This window comes from Gavia stellata, chromosome 9, assembly GCF_030936135.1.
Source record: "Gavia stellata isolate bGavSte3 chromosome 9, bGavSte3.hap2, whole genome shotgun sequence".
Classification (NCBI taxonomy): domain Eukaryota; kingdom Metazoa; phylum Chordata; class Aves; order Gaviiformes; family Gaviidae; genus Gavia; species Gavia stellata.
The window spans coordinates 32,486,314-32,511,804 of NC_082602.1; the positions used below are offsets into that span (position 1 = coordinate 32,486,314).

At 35.0% G+C, this 25,491-nt stretch overlaps 1 protein-coding gene across 1 annotated transcript in view; it reads left to right on the top strand.

Annotated features, from left to right (window-relative positions):
* The window catches only part of ATRNL1 (attractin like 1), a 528,296-nt gene that overhangs the window by 166,778 nt on the left and 336,027 nt on the right, over positions 1-25,491 (top strand). The window contains exon 20 of the mRNA XM_059821151.1: positions 4,636-4,729. Within this exon, the coding sequence (XP_059677134.1) occupies positions 4,636-4,729 (94 nt within the window). The remainder of the gene's footprint in view (positions 1-4,635; positions 4,730-25,491) is intronic.

Below are 25,491 nucleotides of genomic sequence, written 5' to 3' on the forward strand. Positions count from 1 at the left end.
TGGTGAGGCTAGTTTTCTATGTTGGTGGTGTGGTTTTTTTTGAGGATAGGGCCAAAAGTTGACTCTAGATGTCTTTAAAAAAAAGTAATATATTTTAAATAAAGAAAAAAAAATTAGGTTTAGAGAACCTTTCCCTATTGGGCTTGTAAATGTTGTTATCTTTCTATTTGTTTCTAGCTTTCTGTTAGGGATGTAATATCCCTATCCAAAAGCATAAAGATTATTCCTGCTTACATTTAATTTCTCTTAACCCAGAAAATCTGTGTAGGCATACTTCATCCTCTAATTTTAAGTCCACTGTCAGTGTCCCAAATAAAATAATTCATGTTAAGAATGGGACATTATTTATAGCATAACCATCATAGAGAATGTGTTGCTGTCAACCTAACATCACTTCAGAGTTGTGACAAGGCAAAAGATTCACACTGTGCCTATCTGAACATGTGGAAGAACCGTGGCTGTCAAAAAGCCACACTGAAGGACATGGGAACTAAATGGGAGAAAGGAAATCAGCTGAAACTTGGTAAAATCCTTGAGTGTGGCAGAAGCTGAAACTGTCCTTACTGGCTGAGAATCTTGGTGGGATGGCTTAGCAAACTTCATGTATAGCCACAGAAAATGCAGTGTTGTGGGAGAACTCTAAGGCACAAAAATGGGATCTCAGAAATTTTCCTTGACAGTATCTCAGATATGTTGATTAAGATGGGGCAGACAGGCCCAGAAAATCAAAAGCAGTAATGTGATCCTCCCACCATCTAGCATTAAGTAATCTGAGCCTGGGATTTTCAGGCAGAAATCTCTGCTTACCACCATGCAGTTCTACTCAAACTCTTAAACCTTTTATTAAATATACAGGAAAAAAAGAGAGAAGCATGTGAAATGTGAAGTTTTAAGTATAGCTTTCATTTTAACTCTTATTTCCTTTTCCTTCAGCTTTAGGGAGTTCTTACAAAGAAAAATCACGTTAAGCATTTCTTTAGATCAGCATTAAAGATAACTGTCCTTTTTTGAAAGAAGGAAAAAGAAAAAGTTACTTAATACAGGCTTTAGCTGCAGCTGCTGCTGTTGGAACTTAAGCCTTGTTCCTTGAAAACAAATGCATAGGGGTGGAGAGGGGTGGGACCTTAAAAAAAATATGGAAAATATAAACTGCGTCTTTTGTGCTGACTTCTACCAGCTGAGAATGATTGGTATAAAATATGCTTTTAAAAATGATTCCAAGATTTTCCATATTTCTACTAGCATTAGAGTGCAAAAGATACTGCTGTAGCTACAGTTTTAACTGTTGACTTACAGTACTATCAGAAGATAAACCATTCACGGAGAATGGTTAAGCAGAGAAAAATACTAAAGAAAATATGGAAAGAGGAGTATGGGAATATTGAGGTAATGGAAGAACATAAATCTTGTGTCACTTTGAAATCAAATGTATCTTGAGGTTGCAGTTTATTAATTAGTAAACATAGTTCATATTCAAAGCTCATAATTTGTTTTGTATTGTTTGGAAGTAGGCCAGTGGAAAAAACCTGCAGTGAGGCACAAAGATAATGGCATCTAAAATTTTTTCCACTGAATATACTGTAATATCGTCCTGCTTCTGCTGTTATATTTGTTTGATAACATATTTTCACATTTGCTTCAGCAACAGCAGGGATGGCTTATATGTATTTTGGTTTTTGAGTTACTCCCCACACAGAGGTCCACAGATTGGTAGGAAGCCATTTTTCATCACAGACTTGCAAGCCTGAGATTAATTAAAATATGCATTTACTGCTGTTAAATAAAATTTGTCCAGATGAGATTTTTAAAATAATGTAAAAATGAATAGCCCCGGGTACCCTTTTTCAAGGTATTATCCAGGGAACAGTTAAATTACTAGGAACTTGATCCATGAATCATGTAATAGAAGAAAATTAGCTGCTGGGCTAGTCAGAACTAACTTTTTTCATTGATGAGGAATCCAGAATACAAAGTTCTGAGACTTCTCAACTCCTCCTTCTTCTCCTTTTCCGACCATACCAATCTTAATACTATAGAAGCTTCATACATGTCATGAAAATGTAGGTGAGGTAGGGCAGCTGTGTTGGTGTTTTGGCGAGCAAGACCAAAATCTATGAACATATCCTTTCTTTGTGTGTGCTATGAATACACACAGATCAAAATTTAGACATGAGTCCATGGGACAATAAATTCTGTCAGATGTTTATGTTATTTAACAATTCTCCAGTATGAATCCAGGAAGCTCTAGAGGTAGGGACAGAGTGCCGTGACTAGAACATGATGCAGTTTAAACGGAAGGAGATATCTGGCTCATTGGAGAGTAATTCATCTGTGGACTCATGTTTGAGTTAGCACATAGTACCCTAAAGTGCACTACATAGATGCTGATTTGATTTAGTTGTCCCTGGGGATAAACGGTATTGAAAAGTTTGCTCTATCGGTAATTCCATGGACTGGGTATATAAGTTGTGTCTGAGCTGCCACTGGAAACTGTTTTGCTCTTCCATAAAGTCTCACATGGCTACATCTGTTACTTGTACTATATATTTAATTTTATCCCTTTTTTTTCCAAGAAGATGATAGAGATGCATAGTGTCCAAAGGCTTTTATAATTTAGTGTTTAAATACTTCTACTAAATAAAAGCTACTCAAGTAAAGGAAATTCCACTTTCATGTTTGCTGTCTACTTCCTATTAAGTGCGCAGTAACTATGGGAGTAATCAATTAAGGTTGGTTGGCAATAGCTTCTGTATTTGTCAATATATTGACATCTTTTGTAATATGATTTGGAATGCAGCCTTTTAGCTCCTTTGTAACTTTTGTGCTGTCTTGTAGTGGTGCATCACTGTTAAGCGCACCTAACCTTAAGCAGAATAAGCTGTTAAGAATATATTCCTTTGTTTTTCACTGGAAGTATAGCAAAGATTTACACAATTAAAATTAACTTTTGAGAAGAGGCTTATTATAGCTTGAAGTGCCTAAATAATCATTCCATAAATGTAGAGGGAAAAGCATGAATGGATTTAGGAAAACATATCTGATTATATAGTAGCAGCACTTCAATGAACATTTATTGTAGAGTGTCAACATCATAGCAAAATTACAAAATTTAGCTCTCTGGAAACTGTAGGTATTTTTCAGAAATGTTGTTACAAGCTGTGTTACGAAAGAGAGAAAAACGTCATGCATTACTATATGCTGCATAGAAATTTCTGGTATGTGTTTCTTGCAGACAGTTTGAATCTCTAGTACCTCTTTAGTAAGAATTGCTCCTTCAGCTTCAGCTGGCTATTTTAACAAGTTCTGAAGGCTGAACAAACCTTAGAATTCCTGACATTGAAATATTCTGTCAATAATATGTTTAATTGTGGTTCTAGTCTGGTGGTTACATTTCCTATTTTCCTATTTGTCTTAGACTGGGGCAGAGGGGTTAGAGTGTGAATGGTGTGGGATACTGTCACAAGTATTTGTTGTGTATTATTCCTTATCAGTAGAAGAGGAACATTAAGACTGATAGAAATCCATCTGATAGAAATTCAATATTAGGATTATAAAGTGGAAAATAAACTTTTATTATATACAGGTCACCACTTAGTATCATATCTGTTCCCACACAGGAGCCCACATATTAAATCTTTTCTCTTAGTTGTAATAAAAACTTCAGTGAAAACATAATATGATCATCAAGGTAGGTACAGAGTTACTGTGTATTAAAGAAAGACTTTAGATGTAGTGTGAATATTAGCAGGTAATTATTCCAGTATGATGTGGGAACTTATTGACTCAATTACCAGAGGGAGGTTATTAACTTTTGTACGCTTGGTTAGCAGAGGGAGAACTGCCTAAACAAGGTAGTCATTTGTATAAACATGGGAAGGAAAAGCAAAAAGAAAGCTCAAGAATTGGGAACACGAAGGTTTGTTTTGAGGTGAGAATCAATCACGGAGCAAGAGTGGCAGTGAGCAGACCACTGTGGAGAGATTTACTTTAGCCACTGAGTTTAAAAAGGAGTGGAGTGATGATGATGATGTTTCTGTGATTCTCCTCCAGTTCAAATTTCAGGAGCTTTTAAAGGTGCCTGTTTTTGCTTCTAGAATATTCTTGTTGTGGACTGTAATTGTAGTATTAATGCCGCCTTTATTCAAATAGTTTCAAAGCTTTCTTTTTGTTCGCTTTTGTCAAAAGCAAGAGTTCCAATTATATTAGACATTCTATCAAACATCTGCAATAATACTTTCTTTAATGAGACATTTAAAACTAATGGAATTTTGCCATTGCTTTTGCCATTGGTCAGGATTTCATCTTGTATAGAAAAGATATATTGTTAATAACTTTCTGCATTGCACATTGAAATGGTAGACGTTAATGGCTATTCTCAAACTGCTATTATTTAAGGTGTGGAGCAGACCCCCTAATAACACATGCCTAGTTCATAACTCTACAGAAAATAAACTAGATGATGTGCTAGTGAAATATTCTTCAAGAAAGTTTATAATTAAAGTAATTTTTTTTTTTTTTTTAATACAGCTTGTAGGAAATGTGTTTAGGATGAAGTATTAAAATCCATGAAAATTCCTTTAGTTATAAAGTAAAATTTGGGTGAATAAATCTCACTTTTCCTTTTTGATTTTATAGCTTGCACGTGCAGTGGACATGCAAATATTTGTCACATGCAAACAGGAAAATGTTTCTGCACAACTAAGGGAATCAAAGGAGACCAGTGTCAACTGTGAGTACAATTAAATGTAGCCCAAAGTTATTGCAATTCATGCCTAGTGTATAATCTCTTCTTTCCTTTTTTTGTTTTGCTTTTGGTTTTGGATTTTTTTGATTGATCTGACAATGTTTTAGTTATGAACCTAGTGTTCCCTACATTTCTTAGGAAATTTCAGTATTACTTAGTCTTTTGTTAAAGAATTACATCACAAATGTTAGTATTTTGCAGACGCTACAGATTTAAAAAATATCCTGTAAAAAGAAGTAACTGGAGAATTACCTGTAGTTGTGGTTTTTCTTTTAAATTATTCTAGGTAAAATGATCTGCAAAATTGGTAATTATATTCAGTACATTTGTCACTATCTTGATCAGAATCTACAGTGATTAGATTTTTAGTGTTTTGGAAACATATTAAGGTGCACAGTGTTTTAGGCGTATTCCCGTATCATTAAATATAGAACAGAGGAATGTATAGACCTGTCATGAAAAGTACGGGTAGTGTATCTTGTTTTCTACTGGAATAGCTTATTGTGTTTGTTTAGAGGAAGAGCTTGCAACTTAAGACAGAGCATAACAAATGGGAGGACTAAGAACAACAAACAACTGGAGTAACTTGTCAAGTAGGGGAAATAACACATTAAAGTTAACTATGAACAGCCTTATATTTAAAGATGTTTCTTTCAGTTCATTCTACCCTGTACACTGCTTTATCCAATAGGAACCCTATTCCTTTCACAATTATAGTTATTTTAAACAGTATCTGGCCCCCAAATTGTCTTAGCGATGTTGGTTGAAACTGGGGAAAAAGTCATAAATACAGCTTAGTCCTCTCCAGCAGGGAGAGGTGCCAGAAGGTTATGTGCTGCCTGCCACAGGGCATATTCTTTCACTGGATTTGTGGATTCATCTTCGATACACTTAATGAACTGGCTTGAATCCTACCCTTAAAGCTTTGCTTGATAAATAGTCAAGAAACAAAAATATCGGTTGCAGAGGCAATGCGTATATTCGTGAGAGACAGCTGTGCTGGAAGTATACTGTTTCAGTGGTACCTCTGGGACTTTTTGTCTAGCCAATTGTAGACTCTCAGGATGAGATGGGAAACCAAGATTAGGACTAAATGATGAATTTTTATCATGACAAAAGCTGAAGAGTGATAATATCTTTAAACTCTGAATTAAGTTTTCACTGAGAAGTTATTTTTTTCCTCTTTTTGAGTCCAAACACTTAATCAGTTGTAGATGTTAATGAGTGGCTTGATTACCAGTGTGCAGCATGGGCATATGTTGATGCCATTCTACCTATTTACAAAGAATGGGGAAAAAAAAATACTCCTCTGTGCACCCTAACACTTGAACTACGGGAAACAGTTTCTTTGCTCGTAACTCTAATCCTCTACCAATTACCGTTCAGCCTAAGGCACTCTTTATAGACCTTTTCTCCGATCTGTTTTTCACATACCTATTTTGCTATTGCTTTCCCCTTGTCTTGTGTCCATTTCATCATTGTTTTCTCCACTCTGATTTGGAACTTCTGTCTCATATGGTTGGTTGTGCTGCTCAGCTGTATCAGTCTGCTGTCCTGAGTTTATGTCTGTCATAAAAGGCTGTTTTATCTCATTTACTGAACTAGAAGAGAAAAGGTTGTTCTGGTGGTGGATTTTCCTGTCCTTGTCAAGAGTTACAGCAATTCCACAAAATGCAGGAAATGGAAATTTGAGTTTTGACTTTTCAAGAGTAAATTTAAGATTGCAATTTCAGATTGAAAATCCCTGCTTTTGTCACATGTAATACATTCCCCTTCCTAGATTCTTACACAGACCAAAGGCTTATCCAGGGTAAACTGTGGTGTTAAAGCATTTGGTATTCCAAATGCTTTCTTTTGGATGAAATAAGCTCTGCAGAGCAGCCATTTTCAAATTGTTTTTGGCTGTGATCGCATTTCAGATCGTGAGCTCCACATCTGTTGGGTTCATAGACAGAAATATTAGCATAAAAATGGAATTTCTGCTCTTAAGTCCTTCCTTAACTCTGTTCTTTAAAAAAGTAGTCTACATAGCTTTTTTGTTTTTAATTATCTAGTTTATGACAGCAGATGTAGAAGGAGACCAGTTCCAGTTATAGACACATTGAACGTATTAGGAGACTATCTAGGATACAATTTGAGTACTAGAGACTCATTGTTAAGATCACTGGATATCCTGAGGAAAGCTGATAACCACAGATTTAGACTTTTAGTAGATGTCATCAGACGACATGTTTAGGATTTGTCATTTTAGTCTGATGCTTGGTTTGGGAGAGTGATCCATTCATGTATGGAAGTTTCAGTCATGTTGTTTTTAATTATTTCCCTTAGAGCATCAGGAAATGAAGAACATAAAAAATAGGTCACTTGTGAATCGTTGAATCCAGTCTTGTACTGCCATCTAATTTGTAAACTTCATATGAAGAATGTGAACTTGATCAGATATGTATTATGTTTTTAAAAAAAAAGAAAGCTACTTCCTCTTTAAAAATTATCCTTACACTCAAAACCTGTTTTGAAAGTATCGTATTGTGTTGTCAAAATACATATATAGTAGTTGTCTAGAAGATAAGGGTTATTTTAAATCAGCTAAATGCTTTACTTGTATTTATTACTTTATTCTGTATAAATCATCTGGAACTTGATTCAGAGTGTGAATACTGTTCTCCATAGCTCTGGATAAAAAATTATTTTTTGCCACTCGTTAGATAGGCTGTTGTGCAATCTCAGCAGCAAACCTATGACCCTGTGATTTCTAAAATAAAGATTTCTGTGAAAATTCCAAACTCTAGCTGTTCAGTGTGAAAGTTAGATTTATATTGCTGTCAAGAATCCTATTGATTAGAAAGTTATAGCTGCAGGGTTGTATGTTATCTATCTCTCCCCCTCCCTCCGTCTCTTCCTCCTTCCCTCTGATGCTTTTATATCTGCTTGTCATGTGCCTTACACACCATGCCTTGGGGGCAGAGTTTTTAGGAAATGAAGGAAACTTTACAACACTTTTTTTTTTTTCTTTCTTTTTCCCTCCCTAACTTAAGAACAGCTAGTTATTTGTGGGTTTATGGAGGATCTTCTTTATTTTTTTTCTTATTTTTTTATTTATTTATGATTTTTTTAGCATACCCATCTTGTTATATTAATTTCTGAATTGTGCTGTTGCACGAAGCACAGTGGCATTTTAAATCAAAATTAGTGTTCTAAAGCAGCTTTGAGCATACGTTTACATTCTACTTTACAATGTTTCTATAATGACACGATAACATTTTCTCCAAAAAGAAATCTTTTTGTTTCCTTTGAGTAGGTAGTTTCAGTTGGTAAAAACCTGTAATACTCTCCTAATCAGGAGGAACTGATTGGAATGTTTTGATTATTCAAAGTAACTAGACTGTAAAACAATAAAAGCAGATACAAATAAAAATACTTAGAATGTTTTTTCCCTTAATTTTAATAATGAAATGTGCCAGTGATAGTCACAGGAAAATCATATTGACTTAAAACATCTTTTTAGGTAAAAACTATTAATTTAAGGTAATTTTATTTAATTTTCTGTAATATTTGGTTTCCTAGCTGCTGATTTTATCTCCTCATACAATTTTGTCTACAGAGGTTTTAAAATTTCTGTAGGTTTCAGTGTATCCATATGTAGGACTGTAAGCACAGATAACTTTTCAGGAATAGGCCTGTGGAAATGTAAGGAATATGCTAAAGGGATGTTTCAAAGGTCAAATTTTTATATTAACTGAGAGAACTTTTACTGGATGCAAGGAAGAAAAATATGAAAATAATAGAATTAACTGAGTAGTTAAATCATTCTTTGAGAAGTTTCCATATGTCTGGGCTCTTCCAAGAAATAGCCTTCACCTGGAGATGTGTCTGTAGCTTTTGTCATCCCTTGTAAACCTGTATAAATCTGGACATATTATGAGCATCTGGAAAGGTTACAGGGTTACAAATGCTCAGTGCAAATAGGGTTTCATAGTGAATTTTTCAAATTGTCAGTTTTTACTGGATGTACTGTAACATTTATTGCACTGTACTTTCCAGTTACAGCCATTGCTGTAGTTTTGGGGGAAGGAAATCAATCTCTCTTGTTAAGTACTTTCCACTGTGGCAGATTTTAGGCTATTGGACTTGCCCTGTTGGTATTGAGACTGTATCTTTGAATGATGGGCAGGTTAGATAACTTTTTAGTGTATCTAAGTTCCCAGGCATAATTCAGAATAATAATTATTTTACCTAACTGGGAAACATTAAAATGTTGAGAACATCTGCTGTAGTGCATAAAAAAACCCCAAAACAACAAAACTACCAAAAACCAATATAGGAGCTGGGCAAAAACTGCACTTCAGGACTTCTGTAATGAAGAACTGCTAGGTGGAAATAAAATATTGGGGAACAAAAATTTCCTTATTTTTAATATCATATTTCTTAGTATATTTTATGTAGTTGTAAGATGGATAAATTTAGGAGTATAAAATGTATAGATTCAGGGTATTCTGGAATGAAAAATTAACTGCTTATTTTGATTCTAATAAATATTGAGACTATTCATTTCTTAGGCATATTATTATTTCTTCTGAAGAGGTGAAAGAAATACTATTTTATTTATAAAAATATACTCTGTTTATTTGGTAAAATCTTCACTGTATGCAAGCTTTAAAAAACTATTTAATAATGTAAGGATCTGTGCATAAATAATAAGCATTTATTGATAGTCTGATTTACATAAGAATAAGATTTAAAAATATCCAGCTGTCCTCTTCTGTATAATTCCCCTCCACAGAAGGGTATAATTCCTATTACCAGATGGAAAGGCGGGCAAAAATATAGTGGGTTATGAGTCAAATTCACCATTCTGTTGATATCACTGCAGCTTTATTTGCTGATAGCAGAGTAAATCTGTTCCCTGTTGTTTCCTCTCAGAGCTCTGCTTTTTGCTTTCTGGTAGGGGAAAAATTGACAGCAATCGTATAACAAATTCACTTTATTAGAACTCCATTTATCAAAGACAAACACACACAAAAAAACCCCCAAACAAACAAAAACAACCTGGCAAGATTCTACTAGCTTGAAGTTTAATAAAGAAACTTCCATCTAAGAACTTATTTTTCCTGGTAGGGAGTGGAATCCATTTAATACTAGTTACTGCGCTGATCTGTGCTTTTCTGAAGTGAAGTTCAAAAGTTTAATATTTTAAAATATGAAAGGAAACTGTACTTTAATTTTTTTCTTTTTTCAAGTTTGTTTTTTTTTCCTTTTTCTGTCATTTGGTCATATTCCACTGTTAGTTTTACGTATTTGGTTGTGTTTGACATGAGGTGTTTTCTCCTTGTTCATGCTGAGTCCAGTCCTGGAGTTTTCCATTTAATATAAAACTTTAACATGCCTATGGATGTTACTTCATTAGCTATGGTGTTTCGAGGAGAATTCCAGCAAAATCTGGCGTGTAGATTTAGGTGGATTTAGCGACTGCCTCTGTTCTTATTTAACTGGCTGAAAATTTTAGCTTGCTTCTGTGAGCATAGGTTCGAAGCCTCAGCTAATTCTCGAAGAGCTAGATCGTTAGGTTGCTAAGGAGAACAATAAAATAGAACTCCCACTTCAACATTAAATATATGTTTTAAATGTACTAATTTTCTGCTCTACAGGTAGTAATTACTGCCAGATCTATCAAGGACTTGAATACTTTTTTTTTTTCTTTAATTCATGTTTCTGGCATCAATTATTTTTGCTTAAATTGCAGCTTTCATTTAAACAATATCTCTAATATCAAAGCTTCAGAACATGACCCAAATGCACTCTAATGGCTTAAACACTCAGAAGGCAAATATCAGGAACTCAAAACATTTGAGATAGAAGAAAAATACCATTTGTGATTCGCAATGAGCCTTGCGCAGTATTGTTTTAAATGGGTTTTGTCAGTGTTGTATGTCACTATCGGCCTTTTTGTTATTTTTTTTCGTGCTGTGGTAGGCTCACTTTCTCTTCTTTGGTTTATTCAGTATATGATACGTAAAGTTCATGAGGCTCTCTGGGATCTTTCAGAGTTGCAGGCTCTCTGCAAATGTGAAACAACACATCTCGTAAGCATTGTTACATTGCAAACATTACATTTTATTCAGGAAATTGCTCGACTCTGTAAAAATAGAGAACTGGAGTTTGAACGTCTTGCATTGTTCCTGGAAGGCAGTGTTCTCAGTGAAGAAATGAGAAGGAGCTAGTGGCTACGGGAGCAGCTGCAAGCACTTAGCCATGAGCTTTGTATATTAGTACTTTACTATCAGTCAGTTGTGAATGTGTTAAATCTGGAGAACACTGCAATATTGATATTGCAATGTAAAACTAGTTATGTTAGCAAGATGTCTTTTGCCAAGAGCTGAATGAAAAATGGTACATGTAGTGTTCTTAGGTGTTCCATTCCGATGAAATATGCCTTTTATCTTTCTGAGTTCAGTACTAATTGTCTGGAAAATGGGGAACGGTTTGGGCATGAGGGTTTCTCTTTCATGAGAATACAGTAATTTTGCTTTTTGGCTTCTAAGTTAGACTCTTCCATAACTGACTGTATGCACATATATGAGTATGTCTTTTGGTTTGGCAGGCTCAACAGAGCAGAATCTACTCACCACTGGGCTTCAGATGTTCTCTAAGGTTTTTTTATATTCATTATTTCCTCTGCAGGCTACCTCCAAAAATACAAACTGCAGAGCAAACCAGACTTTCTTTACAACTTTCCAGACACTCCTGGCTGTAAAATAGGAATGTAAGCAGTGTACCTGTCTCTTGTGCCCAACTGGTTTATGTTAGTAGTTGTGCTGGATATATATTTAATTAAGTAATATCTTTTTTGTTTCCTATTTGAAAAATATATGGTGTTGGATCTTCTTTCAAAATAAGTGAATCAGAATACCTTGATTTTAAAAATTGTTCCTCCTGTGCCATGGCCATGCCATTCAGTGATTGGCATTTGAATCATCTGTTTTGCTTAGTGCAGGATATATCAGTGAAGCAGTGAAACAGGGCAGGCTGCCTAAGTCTTTCACAGATGACATGCCAGTGAGACCTGTTTTGAATTCCAGCGCTCAGGATGTATCTGTTACAAAGCAAACCTCTTTTATAAAAAGTGCTAGTAATTTTTAGTGCTAAGTGTTGCTATAGTCCCGATTATCTAAGGATGTATAGGTAAGGTAATGCTTCTACATGTTATTTTTATTATAATAGAGTAAAACAGCTGATAAGAATGGACAAGTTTGCAAGTTCTTTAGGTCTGAAATAGATCCATAAAGATTTAAAGCTAAATATAAGCTGAAGACAATTATTTTGCCTTTAATTAGGTATGTATTGAGTTGACTGCTATGAATTTAGGAGTAGGAGTGATGCTAATGGTTACTCTCATACAGGAAAAAGAGAAACAGGGATAGCCTGTGCCACATGGAAAAATTATTAGGAAGAGGAGAGAAAGGGAGATTATGACTGCCATAAAACAACTTTATTATTGAGTCTGATTTTTTTTGTTATCCAGCAAAGTTGTGACCTTAGTTTCTGTGCTTGTTTTTAGAAAGCATTTGGGAGGTTTTTAGGATGTTCCCATACAGCTAAGAAAAGGGCGAAGAGCCTTGTGGCTTGGGCTGGCTTTACATCCTGCCTAGGGCTAACTTTAAAGCAGGCTTGCATATATCTCCATAGCACAATGTTTCTACTTGGTCTCAGACAGGGTCACAATGGGTTGCTAAGACTTACAATTTGAGGGCATTTTCAACGGCTTGAACTGGGGAAAAATGATGTCGGGGCTGTGCTGCGTTGCTTCCTTTAGGGTGTGCGATGAAGGCATGTGGGAATGCTTCTTTGTGGCCAGGACTAGACCTGCAGTTAAGAGCTAGCAAGGCCGAGGCTTATGAAAAGTAACATAAGCCAAAAATCAGTATGAACAACTCTTCTTACAGAGCAACCAGCCCAGTGGAAGAGGTGGGTGCAGTTATACTATTTCTTGGCACTGCTTCTTTGAGAAGATGTAAAAGGAGACTGGATCGTTTCTTGTAAGACAGCCAACACAAAGTGTTCAAATTCCAGAAAAAACTTGTAGGAGGTTGCTGGCAGTGGAGACCAGCTTCTTTTCAACATGTAGTTCTACCAGCCAGTTGTCTCTCCTAATCTGCATGAACCAACTACCCCATAATCTATTCTTATATGATATGATGCTGGGGTCCCCACAAATCACAAACACATCCAGTTTGAGTATCATGGTCACTAACTCTGTTAACCATGAATATAATTATTCTGTTCTTTTCATGCTGCTGTGATTGGATTATAAACTGTCATTGTTCACAGGAGCCATGATTAATCTCACAGATCATAAATTGTCATGTATATGATAATACTTGTGAATTACTCTAGTAAGTACTTTCTACTACTCCTTATTAATGAACCGCTGTGCCTCAATATAGCCAGGCACTGTGTGCCTGACCTAACTATTTTACATCGTCAGTATTCACTATACCTGCTGTCATATTCCAGCTCTTTTTCAGATAGTAACAGCTTGTCCACCTGATGTCCTGTATGTCTCACACCTGCCTGGTGAATATTACGATCCATCTATTTCTGTCCAGAGAAACTGTGTACATGCCTAAGTCCAGTAAATGGTTTCGAGCTGTAACTCCCAGTCGTACAAATGACATCTAGGCGAGTGTATAGGTAGCTAAGAAGGTCTCCAACTGTGTTGTCCCTAGACACCTAACTGCAACCTGTTTGCTGTGTGGGCAGTTGTGGTAGTTGTTTTGGGTTCGGAAATTCTACTTGAGCAACTGGGCATCTAACGATTTGGTGGTGCGATAAGAAGCATTACAGCACATATGTCTCTGTGGATTTGGCCTCTGATCCATTCAGTTTTGATCCTTTTTTTTGTTCCATTGTGTCCCTCTTAAGAACACAGTGAAGTTGGAGTCTTCTCCCTAGGTAGCTGTCCCTCTTTGAAGTTTGAAGACTTTACGCCGTAAAATTAACTCCTGCAGATTGTTTTTTAAGAGTTAAAAAGATAGCTTATTTTTTCCTAAATCTCAAAGACGACAATGCTTAATTCGCCATCCCTTCCTAACCCAAAACCCTACTTCAATTTTTAAAAGTTAGAATATCTGCTGCAGGCAGGGGAGAAAAAATAACACAGATTTCTAGTGGAGCAGGAAGTTGTTTGAGTCTTTCTGCTGCTTTGGTTACAGATAAGGGGTTCTCTATATAGAAGGAAAAGAAAGTCATGGCTTTTCTGGCTACTCATCCTGCTGTCATCAGAAAAAACACCATCAGCTGAGTTGTGATGGACAAAACCAGATACTTGAGGGAGCACTTTTTAAAAATTCTAGTATATACTGCCATATTTTAACTGATTAAATTCAATGTATGCTATATTATAGTAACAACACTCTGCATCACTATTATTATTGCTAACTGCTGCTACCAGAGTCAGGTTTGGACAATTAACTATGGAGCAGAAGGGAGGAATATTTAAGGAGAATTTTTTTTCAAAGATTTAAGAGTAAACCCTCCTACAAAATATTTTCCAGGTGAGCATCTTCCAGAAAACAAATGTTGCTAGTAGAGTGTTTCATGGACCCTTTCTCTAAAACAAAGAATTTGACATATATGATTATTTTTGCCTCCATGAAACAAGCACTGGTCAGCTTTAGTATATGTATGCATTTAAGAAATCAGTGCTTTCAGAGTGATTTTAATATTTTGGTCTTCATAAGGAGATCTTGTCTAGTATATGAGATACAGATCAGCCTTAAAAATGATTTATCAAAATTTTATGTATCATTATTGGTCCTTTGTGCTGGAAAAGAGCTGAGGAGGAGAGCCGAAGGGTTTCCTGACATGCCCCCATCCTTGCTGTTGCTCATAGTCCATATCAGCATCTTAGAAAAAGGCGGTTTGTTAGTTTTAGGGAGAGGAGAGAAGAAGGGAAATAAGACAAAAGATGGGCTTACAGCAATATTGTTGTCACCTTACTCAATACTGTATTTAAAAAAAAAAATACAGTTTTGGGTGTGTAAAGCCATCAGTTTTCAGGTGTTTCATAAACAAGCAGGTTCTTTTTATTAGTTTTCAATTGAGGGTAAGATAAATCAATCAAAATTTTCAAAATTGTGACTGAAAAAAATGCTTAGAATGACACTGGATGGTGACAATGATGACAGTAACAACAAGAAGCCAATCAGGAGACAAGGCAGAATGTCTGTCAGGTTCCAGGAGCCATACACCCAAATATTCACGTGGCAAGGAGTCGTAAGCACGTACTGCTCGCCTGACGGGGAGTGAAAGCTTTGTGAATATTTCCAAGAAATCTTCCCCCTCCCTTGACTTCCCAGGAATCCCACTTCTCCATTGTGAGATGAGATGTTGGGTGTGCAGCTCGGTCCCAAGATGTCCTGCTGTTGTTGGCCTTGTTGCCTTGCTGGATTAACCAGCTGCTTCTTGCCCCAGTGCAATGCAAAACTGCTCATTACTTACAAATGGGCACCAACATGAGATGCTAAATAGCAGATGCTGATAGATTATTTTGATTTCTACATCTGGAGATACATAAATTGTTTATGATCTTCTTTGTACAGCTTCCCTTTTCTCCTGTGGTTTATACTAAGGATAAAATAGATACTTAACATTTTCTGTAGAAGTGCTTAACAATATTCTGGTAAAAAACCTTTATGAAGTTCTTACCCCTGAATCATTCACGGTAGCATTGTGTTGGAGAGCTAGCAAGATTTTTTTTTTACAGTATTTTATTAGAGGGAAAGGAAGATGGATCCATTTTCATCCATTATCAACAGAAAAGAGGTTTGGATGGCTGAAGTTGAAGGAGAGTGGAGTTATATTGTAATAATGTAATCATTATGATTTAAATACAGACATTGATTTCAATATGCAAAACTGGTATTTCGTTATGTACTGTTAGACTTTAAATACTCTGTAAAAGAACCTGCAGTTGCGAGCAAAACAAGCAGAAATTGTTGTGGGCCACATATATATTGAGTTTTGATACAGATGACGTGGTTTCTTCTCATCTGAAACTGATCTGTAAAACGGAGATGATTTCAGAGGAACCCCAGCTGTTTCTGTGTGTAGTTAATTTGGCATGTTCATGTAAATTCTGAATTTTTTTTGAGATTTATGACAGGGAAGATTCTATGGTGAGCTTATTAAATAGTATTGGATGTCCCCCAAAACACCTTTTGTGTTTTGTGGTTTGTTTTTTTTTAAATAAGGCCATTTCTTCCTGAGATGACATTAACTGAGGCACAAAGCATCAATTCTCAGTAAATGTCGAATAGCATTTGTGCTTTTTTAAATGACTGATAATTGGGGGTTTTTTTTACTTTAAAGAAAAATCCTTTTAAATAATAATGAGTAAGCAATTATTTGAACTGTTCTATACTTAGTATGTCTGTATATTGTTAATATCCATCATTTTGCGAGATACTTCATTAAATGTAGTCTGAACTTTATTAAAATGGATTTAGTTTTAACTATAAAACAGTTTTGTGATCAAATCCAGTAGGAAGTATATATAGGAATTACTTCAGTAGAGTTGTCACTTGAACTGTCAGGCCATTTTAAAAATAAAATAAAAACATTAGGATATTGCCTGTCAAAATAACTATTTCCCTTACTATTTCAGTATGTGGAAAATTCAAAATATGTACCTAATGGGAGGTGAGTTGGAATTTAACCATGACAACACGTATTTCTTCACTAAGTGTAACTGATGTAACACACACCTCTAACACATTGCAGGTTTTCCTTTTTAAGCTGTGCAGAGAACGTGATCAAGGAGCATTTACAATGAAAATAATATTTTTCAATAGAATCTGTATTGTTTGCCATTTTAGAAGAACATCAGGCTGTATGATTTGAAGTTGATACTGATTTTATTAATTGACAAGTAACTGAAGTTATTAGCTGATATAGAATTGTTCTCTGTTGAAAACAGTTTTGTAACACTAGAGTAAGCACTTGGTAGCTTTAAAGTGGATATGTTGCTGATGCTGCTTAATCCAGCAAATTGATCACGTAATTTTGACCAGGACTGAGCAAAGGCTCGAGACTACCTTTGTGTGTCTGTTCTCAGGGCTTATGCTATGCAAGTCAATACATTGCAGTGGATATGCTTCCATACCTGGTTCAATTACGATTTGCAAGAATTAAGTTGTATTGAACGTAGAAATATTTAAAGCAGGAAGAATATATTGATGATAAACAGTAGGCCCAAGCAAATATTTTTGTCTTATGAAATGAGAAGGGGTTTGCATGAAAGTTTTTATTTCAAGGGAAAGCAGTTTTCTCAGGTAGAGCTGTCCTGAACATCCACATTTTCCTTATTTTCAGTGTACAAGTTTAATGTATATAGTCATCCAAACATTTGATTCTTTTTAACGAAAAGAGTTGTGAATTTAACGAAATACATTCTGGAAATCTTATTTTCTTCTTAATAGATCTACAGTGCTTGTGACTTTTTGAAGCTCTTGAGAATTGCTTCAATATTCTCAGATCTTAACCCTCAGATAAAATAGTATCTATTGTGCAGTAGATCTGTGGGCTTATAATTTACATCTGATAGGCCATTAGTATGGTAATTAGTAATTGGTACAGGAGTTGTTAGAGTTGAAATAAACATCTGGTTTAATCAATTTGTCATTAAGCTAGTACATGTACATAGGTAGCGGTGGGAAAAGAAAATAGCAGTGTGATTGCTCATAGCTCTCTATAAGCTATCAAAACATAGCTAAGTTTGAAATTAAAATAGTGTCTCTTTATGTTGCTTGATACGGATTGCTCAGTACTCAACTTGCACAACATACCGAGTCCTATTTTTATTTTAAAATCTGTTTTCAAAATCTTACAAATAAGTAAAAGAAATGAAGCTACATTGTGATGAAAACCCTGTTTTCATCACAAGCTTTGGCTTGTGATATTTATTAATTTTATTCACTAATAAAGGGGAAGAAAAAACAGTTTTTATACAGCAATAAGGAAATGCTAGGTCAGATGGGTAGTGGTGACACTATTTGTTAGAAATCTAGTGATGGAAAGATTGCTTTTCTTCTCTTACGATCTCTAATAGAAGTAATATGCATCTTCCTACTGCTGTTTTCATTTTCTGTTTTCTCTTTCAGTCAATTGTATACCTTTACATATAGATGAAAATTTAGCTGCAATGGTCATATTTCTGGTTTTAAAGTTAAAACATTTTGTTTCACTTTGTTGCCAGTTACTAGTTTTAAATTGCTTCAGTAGTTGCTGAGAGTGTTAAAAGAAGTTTGCACATAAAGGATTAAAATTATGCGCTGACAGAACTAAGAAATATATTTTGGTATTAAGACATGGGAGTGAGAAATGCATTACTTCTCACATCTTTTTTTCATGGAGTTGCTGATAATTGTATAGACTAAGCACATCAATTAGACAGTGCTAAATCATGCTTAAAGAGTCCTCAATTTGGGGAGCCTTCCAGTTACAACAGGCTTGCATTCTTCTGCACTGTATGTGCAGACATCTAGAAGTCATGCAGGTTTTCTTATGTATTGTATCTTCTTTCCATTTCAACTCTGTTTCTGTAGTCGTTGCAGAAGAACTCATGTTCTCATGCTTCCCCATGTCCCAAGTACAAGCAGTGCTAGAAAAACTTTCTGTAACACTAGGTTCTACATTAATGATGGGCTAACTAAAACGATATACTCTTTTTATTCTGTTATGAAGGTAAGGGTACTGCGTGCAACATTTTAAAGAGCTGCTTAGAAAACGGTAGATATTTGAATTGTAGTTCAACTCACTGAACAATTAACATGAAAAATGGGGACTATAAAGACTATGTTGTTTCAGAAATGGGATTAAAGTCCTGTTCTATAGTTGATCCATGAAATCTGATGAGAATTACCTATATTGTTATTCTTCCTTGCTGCAGATTTGTCTATCTATGAGGAATATTCGTTTCACTCCTGTTTAAAAATCTGGAGATAGACTACCTGAGATAATGAATTCTGCAGGCTGACTATATATGTAAGCACATAAACATCCTTTTTTCTTTGCCTTTTCATTTTTAGCCTGGATTATCATGTGAATGACATAAAATAAACAAAATATGAAAAGGCAGTAAGTGAAAATAAACAGTATTACTGAAATGTATCTGTAATACTTTACCTTTTATAATATAAACTAACAACGTTTGACAGCAAAAGCAAGTTCTCCATCATATGCAAGGTATTTTCAGGGAATGATAACTGATAGAGCGACAACAAATAGCATGGGACCAATCCTATCTGTACTCACCAGCTGAAAGATTATAATGTCTTAATATTAGAAATGCTCCCTTACTCTTTTCTTCTTTTGTACTGAAGGATCACCTTTAGAAAATACAAAATATAAATTAAGCTGCATAAACTTTGCATGCTTTGAGATCTATATTTTTTTTGTGGATGTATTGAAAAGTAAATGGTATTCTTTATCTAGCTTACTAGATAATGGGACTGGGGAGCTTGATTACAAAGGCATAAATCAATCCAAGAGCCCTGATGATATCCTAAACTTCAGCAGTGAAGCCTGAGTGGTTTATTAGATTATCACTTCAGAAGGATTGATTTACAGCTTTAGTTCTCCATCTCCATCTATTACTTTTATATTACGAGAAAAGAAATTTTTCAGCAATTTAAAAAAAGAACAAAGTACCAGAAGTCAAAGTAAATACTTGGCTAGAAAAGCTGTTTTAAATAGTGACAGGAGTCTCATTTGGAATCAAAGCAAACTTATTATCAGATGTGAAAATTTGACCTGCCACAAAACTTTCCTTTCACTCACTGTTACACAGAGCAATGATAAATTTAGGAATAATAAATTACAGCAGGAGGCCAAAGGGAGAGCAGCGCGATTGCCAAATAACATAAGAAACATGTCCGAAATGGCACACTGTCCTGGAAGAAAAGTTGTTGGGCTGCTCACAGAGAAGTGATAAGAATTAAAGGGTAAAGGAACAGTCAGATATGCTAAAAGAGATTTAATAAATCAGATTTCATAAGGAAGGTTTAACTTTAATAAAAAAAAATTTGGCATGGAAATGAGTTCTTACAAGATCCAGAAGAAGATGAGGGCAGCAATTACTTTTTAACAGATGCTTCAAAATGACTTTCTAATCCTGTTCTCGTTTAGGTCATTTTATCCTTTCTTACGTAAAGTCTTGATTTAATCACAGATTTGGGCCCTGATTCAGATAAGTATTTAAATACACAATAACACCTTGTTATTTAAGTTTAAGAGGGGATATTTCCCTGATTTGGTGCGAATTGGGGAACATATGGTTTACTTTTACTTTCTCCTGCTCTTGGGAGGCTAATTGTAAATTGTCGTGTACAGAATAGCAGCAAGAGATTCACAAAACTAGGTCACAAAGTTCTTCCCATCCGCTCTTGATACTTTGCTTCTCTTCATTTATTCCTTTTCCTTCTTTTTATTATTATTTGTTGTTTTCGGGACGTGGTAAGGGTAAGGTTTTTTGAGGTAAGGTAATGTTGAAGGTGACAAATGATGATTGTAAGAAATGAAAAAATACATAAATCAATCCTTCATGTTGAACAGAAAGATTGCCTCCTCTATATTTATGAATAATAGAAGAGGTAACAGCACATATAAACAGATGAACAACTTTACTGCTGTTCAGTGCCATCCACCTAAAAGTAAAATACCTCTAAGATTCATAAGTGGAAATTTTGTAAATCCATTCTTTGGGGAAGATATGCATTATAATTTTTATTATTTTTTTTAAAAAGAAAATGCATTTATTGAATTGTACTTAAGGATTTTTTCACCTTTTTCTGTTGTATTTAAACCACCCTGACATGTATGAAATCAAATGCATTTTCCAATCTTGCTTTTAGGGTAGAAAAAGGATAAAACTTCATTATGTTTTTTTCTTAATGCTCTTGTCTTTTTGTCATTGACTTTCATGAAACCTTTCCTATACCATTAGTTTGTTGATTTTTGTTCTTGCTTTTTTGGAAAATAGTTGCTTTTTTGAAAAACAGTTAACTACATGATTTAATAAATGGTTTGACATTTACCCTTCAGAAGCTTTGATGAGAGCTTTCTCTGTGCTGTTTTGTAGAGTTGTATCTGGCTGTTTTTCATCCTCTACTCAATGTTCTTAAGTATTTTTATGCAGCCGAAGTTACGATAATGTTGCAGGTAATTTTGAGACTTAGTTGTTATGCCACAGGATGTTGATTCTTTTAATTGAAATTTTTGAACCCCTGCATACTCTATACCTGTCCACAGCTTTACCTTTGACACTTAATTTCTGCAACCTAGAAATCTCTCATCTCTTGTCTTTGCTATGTTTGTATCATATGAAATTTTCTGCAACACAGATGCCATTTAAGTACTGATCTTAAACTAAATTACAGTGAATGTTGAACAAACAGTAGTTCTTTCATTGGGGAAAACCAAATTAAAAAAATGGTGACTAATGTAGCTTTGTTATAAACATGCTAGAAGTTCAAATTAAATTATTGCAGTTAAATGCAGGCCTAGAAACAGAAATGAAGAATATTAGTCTGATACATCTTCTTCCCCCATAGTGGATGTATCGAGCTATACACCAGATATATCCAGCTTTGCGGTTCTAACTAGTACATTGCATCCAATTTTCTGCCTGCTCGTTATATAGTAGATTTTCATCCATTCTATTAACACACTGTAATGAAAACTACCAGGTAACATTTTGTGTGAGAATTTTCTTCTGCAAATTCCAGTCATAGCTAGAAGTCATGAATATTCCTTAATATTCCTACAGAAAACACCTGCACTTCTTGTTTTTAAAACCCAGTGTTTCATTATAGTTCTTGTATATTGCTTGTGAGTAGTTTATGTGCATTTGACATTTTTGTCTTCTGCATGTGTGCTCATTCTTCTTGATAGTAAATGAATAAATGAATGCAAGATTGCTTATAAAATATTCTGCTGTTTCAAAAATGATGTGGTGCTTAGGACAAGTCTCGAAAGACGCTTTTGAAGTAGAACTTTGAAATCAAGGGTGCTTTCAGTTATATTTCCTCTAAAAATAAAAATCCAAAAGGGAACAAAAAAAAAAAAGTGAGAGAAAGAAGATGGAAAGCTTAAAATTGTAGTACAGAAGATGCCATTTTTTTTTTTAAGCCTGTCTTGTGATGGTCACTGGAGAATTTTAAAATTAAACCTTTAAATTTGATCCAAGAGTGAAATGTTTGCTATAATGCATTAGGATTCTCTGCAAACATAAAATAATCGTAGAGTGAATTCTTTGGATTTTTTCCACTCTGATCTTCTCCAAAGAGCATTCACCTCAGAGTGCATTTCTCCACTGTGCCCTCAGTTGATTTCTCTCTCTTATTTATGGAAAATGTGACAAGTACTTTGTTTTTCTGACATGATGGACCATTTCAGTCAGTGACATTAAAATATTTTGCATTTTTAATTTGTGGGTAATGTTACAAATTATAGCATTACTTTTGCATAAATTAGAAACCTGGTCTGAAAACAAGTCAGAAAAAAGACCTTAGGAAAATGAGAACAATTGAGGATAGGATTGTATTTTACATAATTTTAAAATCACTATCATCATGCAGAATATATATATATATTACTGACAAATATCGTAACTGAATTTTTCCTCTTAAGTACTAATTTTGAGATTATCTCTCAGTTAAAAAGAATCTGAATATTTCACAGTATTAAAACCATTGGCTAAATTACTGGACTGAGGGAGTTTATTATTCTTTGACTTAAGCAAAATGACTTGGGACAGATTTTCACGCTGGCACGCAGAACAAATTTAATTCAAACTGAGATGAAAGGCGGTTAATGTAATTGTAGCCTATTATCCTATGCAGGCTTGAGTTAAGAAGCAAATCAACAGACAGTCAGAAAATGATGGATAGAAAATAGAAACGCTCAAGGCTGGTGAAATAGAGACTTGTGAACGGATTATGCCATAACTGTTCCCAGACAATCTCTGCATCAGTAATATCCCACCTCTACCGTATGTTTGGATTACTAAACAGGATTTTTATATGCCTCCTGGGTTCTCTTTATTTGTCTCTGACGTCAGAAAAGGTCCTCGTTTAGTAAATTTCAGTACTCTGTAATCCTGATTTTTTGCCCTTAATCTACCACTTTCATCAGTCCTAGGGATGCGGTAAAGCATTCTGTTACAGCACTTTTTTCTTTTCTTTTTTTTTGATTTTAATTTTTTTAAATTTGCTATCACACAGAGCCAAGTGGTTGGTCACGTAAATAGTTAAAGTTTTTGATCCTAAGCATGTCTGTGGGGCTCATTGCTAACAAGAAACTATTCTTTTTACTAGAGTATTTCGTTAAAAAATAGCAAATAATAATCAGCTCTCAGGTTTTTCAGCTGTAAGAGTGACTGTTTTGTTTATCATGGCCCCTTGGAAGTAGCATATTTCAGATGATCAGCTGTTTTTTGTGGTGTTTTTTTTTTTTTTTAGGACTGCATTCTGACAGTTTATTTTTTGTTATTCCATTTAATTTCTCAGTAGCCAGTATTTGTTTTTTTGGAATACATACGAAATTTTGCACTGAAAGCTTTTAAAAATCAAAAAGACATGTCTCAGTCTCCCCAGAATACGTATGGAAAGGTGTTAAGTTTTGGAATACTTTGAAACATGTTAATTACAAAAATATTTTGACAGGTTTGTTGCCCTTGGCATAGCCCAGGAAGCAAAGAAAGCACCTTCTTTCCCATAAAATAACTGCTCCTACCTAGTGTAGTACATACATCTCAGGTAATTCTAGCAATAACTAGTTCAAGCATCTAGTGCGATGCTTACAAAATACAGGAGATCAATTGCTAATCAGAAGTCCAACTAAAGCTGCTGTCTTATAGCCTCTTTGTAGAGGGATTGAGTCTTTGCGGTACACAGACTGGGATGATAAAATAACTTTTTGAGGAGTGTAATCTTTAGTTTTCCAAGTCACTCCCAGCTGGGATGCAAGAGTTTTCTCGTACATTGCAAGTTATATCACCAGAGCTCATGTTGTAGCTAAATCATATATTTTTTTTTCTCATTCTGTCATTGTTTAGGGTGAGATTTTGTGCCTGTTGTTTTGAAAAATGCTTTATTCTGTGAATTGCCTTTGGGAAGTCCTTGGGATTCCTTACAGAGTTAAAGGCTCTGTTCCACACTGTACTCACACAGGAGCAAGCATAGCTTTTCATGGTAGTACTCTGCAGCCTGCCTATCGAATCCAACATAAACATAGTTTGAACAGATAAAGACTGACAGACCAGGACTCCTGTTATAAAATACTTCCCAGTACCCTGCCATGAGGATGCAGTGTCATTTTAGTCAACTTTTCTTTCTTTTTTTTACAGCCATTCCTTTTAAGTTTTCTTCTTAAAGGGCAGATAACTTTTTGAGGAGAGTCAGCCAAGACTGGAACTGTTGGCAGATATAGTATTGTTGTTGCAACATAGACAGTAACATTTATTTCCACTTATTTGGCACGTCATAAAGAAGTATCAGTGTCATCTCTGCTCCAGGAAATTCACGAGATTGTGTGCTATAATGGACTAATGGATATTGGGGCTCATAGGACAGGGACCAGAGAAAAGCAAATACGTGTATTTATCTTCATACTTTCTCCAACCACCCATACTCTTTTATGTGTTCTATTCTTAATAGATATTTCTGTATCTCTTAGATTGGTATCTTTTTTAATAAAGTCAAATAAGAGATGGTGCAGGTGAGATGGGGTTGAAATCCTAGATATTAAAAAGGACTTAAAAAGAGGCCAGGTGTGGTTATGATGGAACAATGGTAGGCAATAAAGCATGAATTTGATGGACTTTGCCATGCAGGGGTGGGTAAAGAAAGTTCTTTTAGGCAGGAAAAGAACTTGTCAGAACAACATATTGGATAGAATTATAGATATTGAAATGGTCTGATGGACAAAAATGGGGTTTTAAAACCCAGAAGGAAGACAAGAAGGAAGCTAGGAGTCTGGAAACTGCCATGCCTCCATATTTGGTTTCTTATGATCACTCTCCCATGGGCCACTTGTGGTATTTTTTTGAAGTGTTGTTCAAGGGGGAGGTATGATTCTCCCACAGTTTCTGTCAATGCCACAGGAAACAAGTATGATAAGTAAATATCCTGAATATACTTTCTGAATATCTAGGTAGAATCTCCTCGGCCATCAAGGAATATTGAAAGTAGTTTAAAAATATCATGCAATAGCTAGATTTTTGGCCTCCTAAAAGTAAGACTGGTAGCTTGCCAGTTGCACTAGATATTGTACTTAAACCTCTCTAATATTTACGCTTCATGTTCATGTTACAACAGGTCATTAACACTGTAGAAGTTGTTGTTGCAGGTAGAGGAATAATTTAGGTAACTTTACTGTTTCCTAAAATTCCCTAGTACGCCTAGAGAAAACCATGACATTCTGATTTATTCATACCTTTGTCTTCATTTTGCATTTAATATTCCTGAATGTTCAATATATATGCAGTGTTTGGGCCTGGCTAAGCTGCAGTCTCCACTCCCAAATGGGTGAGGCACTTTGCTTCTGAATCGTCATTTTTGTCTTGGCTTAGTCAGAATTTATCATCTTTTTGAAAGTATTAATTGCCATATTGTGACAAATTACAGACTTAAATGACAAGAAAATGATCAAATATTCCTTACATAATTTGAAGTAGAAAAAGTAACTTGCCT